At 40.3% G+C, this 5,308-nt stretch overlaps 1 protein-coding gene across 1 annotated transcript in view; it reads left to right on the forward strand.

Annotated features, from left to right (window-relative positions):
- RCOR1 (REST corepressor 1) overlaps positions 1-4,532 on the forward strand; it is a 41,742-nt gene extending 37,210 nt beyond the window's left edge. The window contains exon 10 of the mRNA XM_017729100.1: positions 108-4,532. Coding sequence (XP_017584589.1) covers positions 108-149 — 42 coding nt within the window. The 3' untranslated portion in view covers positions 150-4,532. The remainder of the gene's footprint in view (positions 1-107) is intronic.
- The last annotated feature ends 776 nt before the right edge of the window (positions 4,533-5,308 follow it).

The raw sequence follows: 5,308 nt of genomic DNA on the forward strand, positions 1-5,308 counted from the left end.
TTGTCACTGTCAGTACCATGGATCTGGGCTGAAGTTTGGAGATGCAAGAAAGCCTATGTGTATTCATTTTAAACTAAACGTCTGCTTTTTCTCCCCCTTCCCTCCAGGCTACTTCTGTTCTTGATGTCAGATATGCATCTGCTTCGTGAGAAGGTGCTGTAGCCTAGAACAATTTGTGTTGACTACTGTGTTATCCAGGATATCAGGTATTAGCAAACCTCAGACAGCCATCTGCATCATATCTGTGGACAAGCAGCTATTACCAAAAAAAAGGCAAACGCTTCCAGTCCTGTGCTACATCTGCCTTAATCTCCCCTCATTCCTCCATACTGCCTCCACTTTCTTTCAAAAGCACCCAGGTAGTTCAGCTCTCCATTTCACCAACGTCATGCTTAAGCATGGGGACTTCTAGAACCAGTAACACCTGTCTATAAATTTTGACCAACCTTCAAAACAAGGAGCTCCTTAGCAGCCCCACAGTAACTCTACACATTAGGAGTTCTTAAAATACTTGGTCCGTAGGGTATAAGTATGTATTGCTGCATGGCCTTGTGGTCTCCGCTTCCTGTGTATTCTTACGATGACACTATGATTAGTGAGCTTTCTATAAAGGAGGGGCCTGTGCACATGCCAGCCGTGTCAGGTTTGTTCTGCAATGACAGGACATATTAGCAAGCAATCATGAATAACGCAAAGTGATAGGAAATGTTATTTCTAAGGTTTGGTCAGTCCAAGGTTGTAGATGTAACTCATTACACTTCTGGTTTGTGCAATTCTTTCCACTGTATTTGTGTGTTCTTGCTTCATAGAAAGCTCCCTAATTGAGCATTTTATTCCTGTATATTTTAATGGCTTTTATTTAGTGCAAAAGGGAATACTTAACCTGAAACTGTTTGATACGCTATTTAACCCCTGGCATTCAGCATTTGCATTGTAACTTGTTAAGTGAGTGCTACACAACTTTCTTTTTCCTGATCCTCTGTGGGATTAAGTCAAAACAACTTTCTCTGGTGCCTCTCCTTTTGGGGAATATGTGCCTTTTTGCATTTGGCTACCATAGATCACTTTCTGTCCCAGTGTCTCATTCCTCTTCAGAGCGCTGTTTGCCAAAGACATCAAACTGCTTCTCCCAGTAGAAGGTTTGGATGAGGGTTGGAGCACAAAATTCAACCTTCAAGATTTTTTGGTTTCTTGGAAGTATAATGGAGAAGAACTGGGTTGATTTTCATTGGCCATTTTAACCCTTCTGAAGCACACATTGCTTTCATGTTCTGAACCAAAATATGCAATTTAAAATCTAAGAGGTGCTTTTCCAAATACTTGGTGCATGCAGCTTTCAAATCCCAGCCATCTGCTTGGGTGGCCCGTGCTGTGGCCTGTCTAGCTGGCTTGTACGGGAACTGTTCTTGCAAGTCCTGTGGGAGGACTTTGCACCTTGAACAAGGTGGTTGCTGACTGCCGAGCTGACAGTGTCCAGGAAAGCTAGAAGCAGCAGTATTACTTCTTGTCTAGTGGAAAGCTGCAAAATAACACTAGTCACAAAGCATTTAAAAATGGTTAATTTAACGCTGTTGGAAGAAACCACCAGGCGTCTTTGCAGGTGGAAAAAAGGACCTTCCTTGCCTCTCTTCCTCTGCCGAGGATTCAAGCCAAGATGGCACACAGTGATGTACAGCACCAGCCTTTCTTAACACAACTTGAAATGAGTTAGCCCATGGCCTGGCCTGCAGCTGAGGTTGGTGGAGCTCGGGGCCGAGCCCCAGACTTGGTGCTGAGGTTTGGCTGCTGGGCTGTGCCATGCTGTGTGCCGTGGTGGCTCCTGCTCTCTGTACCTGAGCGGGGCAGGCTAATCCCAGCTGGGCAACAGAGCCGCCTCTGGCACCTCCCACAGTGTGGTCACAGCCCAAGGAAAGGCAGGGGAGGTGGCCTCTTGTAGCACTGAGATGTGGTCTCCCCCTTGGGCCACGTGTGAGGAAAGTAATTCAACATCAGAAGCTGGGCAGCATCACACAGGCACAGAGCAGGTAGAGATTTCCTAGGGCAGGTTGGAGTGTGGAGCCCCAAAAGGGCCTGTTTCAGCCACTTGGCAGCTCTTTGGGAGCAGTTCCATTCTAATAGCTCCAGAGAGATCCTCCGAGGTGATGGGAGGATGAAAGGGAGCTATTCCCTATCCTCTGTATTGCTGTTTGTGTCTCTGCAGCTGTTGTTGTGAACTGGCAGCTCTGGTGGCTCAGATACTCCTTCAGACCTGTGCCAGTTGGTGCTGGGAGTCTCTTGTGGGAAGGAGTGCTAGGTGTTAGCCAGTGTGAATTAGGAATAAAGACCGGGCAAATAGCACTGTGAATCCAGTTGACAGTTGTGGTGTAAAGCAATGCTGCTCTTTAGAAACACTCGAGTATTAAATATTAAGCCTCCTGCTGGTACCAGCGCATGGAGACAGGTGTGTTGTGGGAGTGATGTGGGAGCTTGTATCCCAGCTGGGGGAACTCATCAGGAGAGGCTTCTGCTGGAGACTTAGATACTTGTGAGGACTTCTCATTGGTTTTTGCCCTCAAATCTGTCCATCTTATGATCAGAAAAGTTGTGTTTTGGCTTCATCCCCATGGGGTAGGGGGAAATGTGTATAATTTGTGATATTAGGAAGAAAAAAGTTGTTTAATTACTTTCAGTTGACTGCTATCTTATTGTAGTTGATACATGCAATATAATAGCACTGTATTTTAAACGTTTCGTTTTTTACATTCTCTTGAACTATGTTTTTAAATGCGATAAAATCATTTTAGCTTTTGAAATGGTTTGACCTTGTTTAGGTGAAGACCCTCTTTTTCTTTTGTTAAATGGGTCAAGCATTAGATACATCAACTGGTTGCATTCTGACTAGAAGGGTCCACAAAGATAACTGCATAAGATAGAATATTCACTTAAATTTTGTTTCTTAAACTATCAATGTGAATGTCATAATTATATATATTTTGTGGAAAATGGGAAATTATTTCTCCTAAGTATAAGTTATTGTGCAAAATATGGTATCGTTAAAGAAAATGATAGTTTAAGTTTTAGTTTTAGAAATCTTAAAGATATAAAAGTGTATTGCATATGCATAAACAAATTTCATTTGTTCTATTTAATTTTTATGTAGTTGTGTAAAGTGCTAGGTAACCTTTTTTCACTTATCCATTAAAACAACCTTGTTACTTGAATATTCGTGTTTAACTGGTTTGAAACAGTGATCAATTTTTGTAATATAATCTTATAACCAAGGGAAAAAAATACACGCCTCAGTTGTGCTTAACAGTAAAGCAACAATGTACAATCAGATGCTTAAGACCATAGTAGCCATACCTGGTAGTGCAACCACAATGGTTGTGTCTCAATATATTTAATACCGATGGGGATAATGGTTTCTTAATATATTTTTACAAGTTTGCAACCAGGAAGACCCCATAAGTATCCACTAGAACACTTTTTTAATAGTTAAAATAAGAGTGAAACTCTTACTCTCTTAAAGCAGTGTCCTGACAAACATTTTTCTTTCCTGTACAAATACATCAGAAACATTATGTATGAAAATACACTCATTGTCACTTTAAATTTCAGTTTTTATTCTATGAAATCGCTAATATGCTGTTGGTATTCTTGCACACCAAATATGAGCCAAACAGTGCATTACACTAACTTGATCACTGGATTTGTGAACAAAAATCTCCAAGTCATTGAAATGCAAAAATATCACAGGAGATTTTTTTGATAATGCGTTTATTTTTCAAATTGGTATGAATTTGTGCATAGCCCATTCAGCAATGAGTGGGCTGATATTTTCCAAAAATAAGAGAAAAATTATTTTATTTTCTCCAGCTTGTCTTCAGTAAGTCAAAATCTAGTGATCTTGTGCAATGCCCCTAAAGCAAATACTTTCTGCCACTCCCTGGATTAATGCAGCTTTTCCTGTTGATAGTAAAGCACAATTGCAGTGAAAGTTACAGTTCAGAAGATGGAAGGTCAGTATAGTCTATGCATGTTGTATAATAATGAGTGTTTACATTCATATTCTCCTAAAATAAAATTTATACTGGAGTGTATAGTATTCCATTATGTAGATTTTATCAATTTTGTTAACTGCTTATAGATTGCTTAAAAGAAGTTTTTTCAAGATTTTAAAAGATGTATAAGGTTAAGTTTGCAAATATAATGGAAATGCTGTATAGCTTTTGAAGTGACGAAATACTCGTTGGGATTTTAAAGAAAGTATGTTGTAATAATGCTGTTGTAAGTAATATTTTAAATGTCTTTTTTGCCTGTTTTCTATTATTCAGCACACTTACTGTGATGAATGTTCATAGCATTATAAAATTGCTTAGCCACTGAAAAGTAACATTTGGGTTTGGATTATTTTACTGTATGAAGAATTATAGTGGGGTAAATTCCTTTGTGAAATTCTACATAATTCATTTTTCTATGATTTCCAATGTTTGCTGACATCAAATAAAATTTTTTCAAGCCATTGATGTAATAAAATATGTAGTAAAATGTTACTGATGTAAAGTGTGGTTCTGATGTGTAACTGATCCCCTACCTTTCAGATTTTGGTCAGGAGATGCAAAAGGGGTTTTCCCCTTCCTGGCAGTGTCATCCCTAAGATAAGGATGACCTGAAGAATAAACTGCTGCCTCTTTGCTTCATGTAAAAAGCACTTGGCTTAACTGTACAAGTTAAAAGATTGTCACCTTTGTCCTACAATGAAAGAAACACATTTAAAATATGTAGGAAAAGGCAGCACTTGTCCTCAAAGTTCAGCAGTATGCAATGTTGCTATTGAAGATGCTCAAAAAGGCAGGAAATCTTGCACCTTGGAATTTTCAGGAAGGTCATGTTTTCTGTCTTCATATGCTGGGGTGCTGCTAGGCACTAAACGTAGAAGCACAGACAAGACTTCGTGGGGCTGTTAGGGTGAAACTGCTTTGAGCAGGCACTCCCAGCAGTGCTCTGGGAGCCCTGGGTTAGCGCAGGACAGGTGGTGAGAAGTTCTCTGCTTTGGTCATGTGTGGTAAAGGCAGCAGAGCTCCTACAGCAGGACACTGGTGGTTTCCAGCTCTGCAGCCTATGGAGGGCAGGAATTCGTCACGCCTTTCTATATTGTAAAGCAAAGTGGTGGGGAGGGAGACGGATTAAGGGTTTGGAAGAACAGGCAGCATTTTTGAGAGCTGAGGGTGTTTCCTTTCTGGAAAGCATTCCTTGTAATTTTCCTACTGGTAGAGAATATGGTACCAATATTGTAAGGTAGCAATCTGCTTTTTTAGGGGAGGTATTT

The sequence above is a fragment of the Corvus brachyrhynchos genome, unplaced genomic scaffold, assembly GCF_000691975.1.
Source record: "Corvus brachyrhynchos isolate BGI_N302 unplaced genomic scaffold, ASM69197v1 scaffold1, whole genome shotgun sequence".
NCBI classification, from domain to species: domain Eukaryota; kingdom Metazoa; phylum Chordata; class Aves; order Passeriformes; family Corvidae; genus Corvus; species Corvus brachyrhynchos.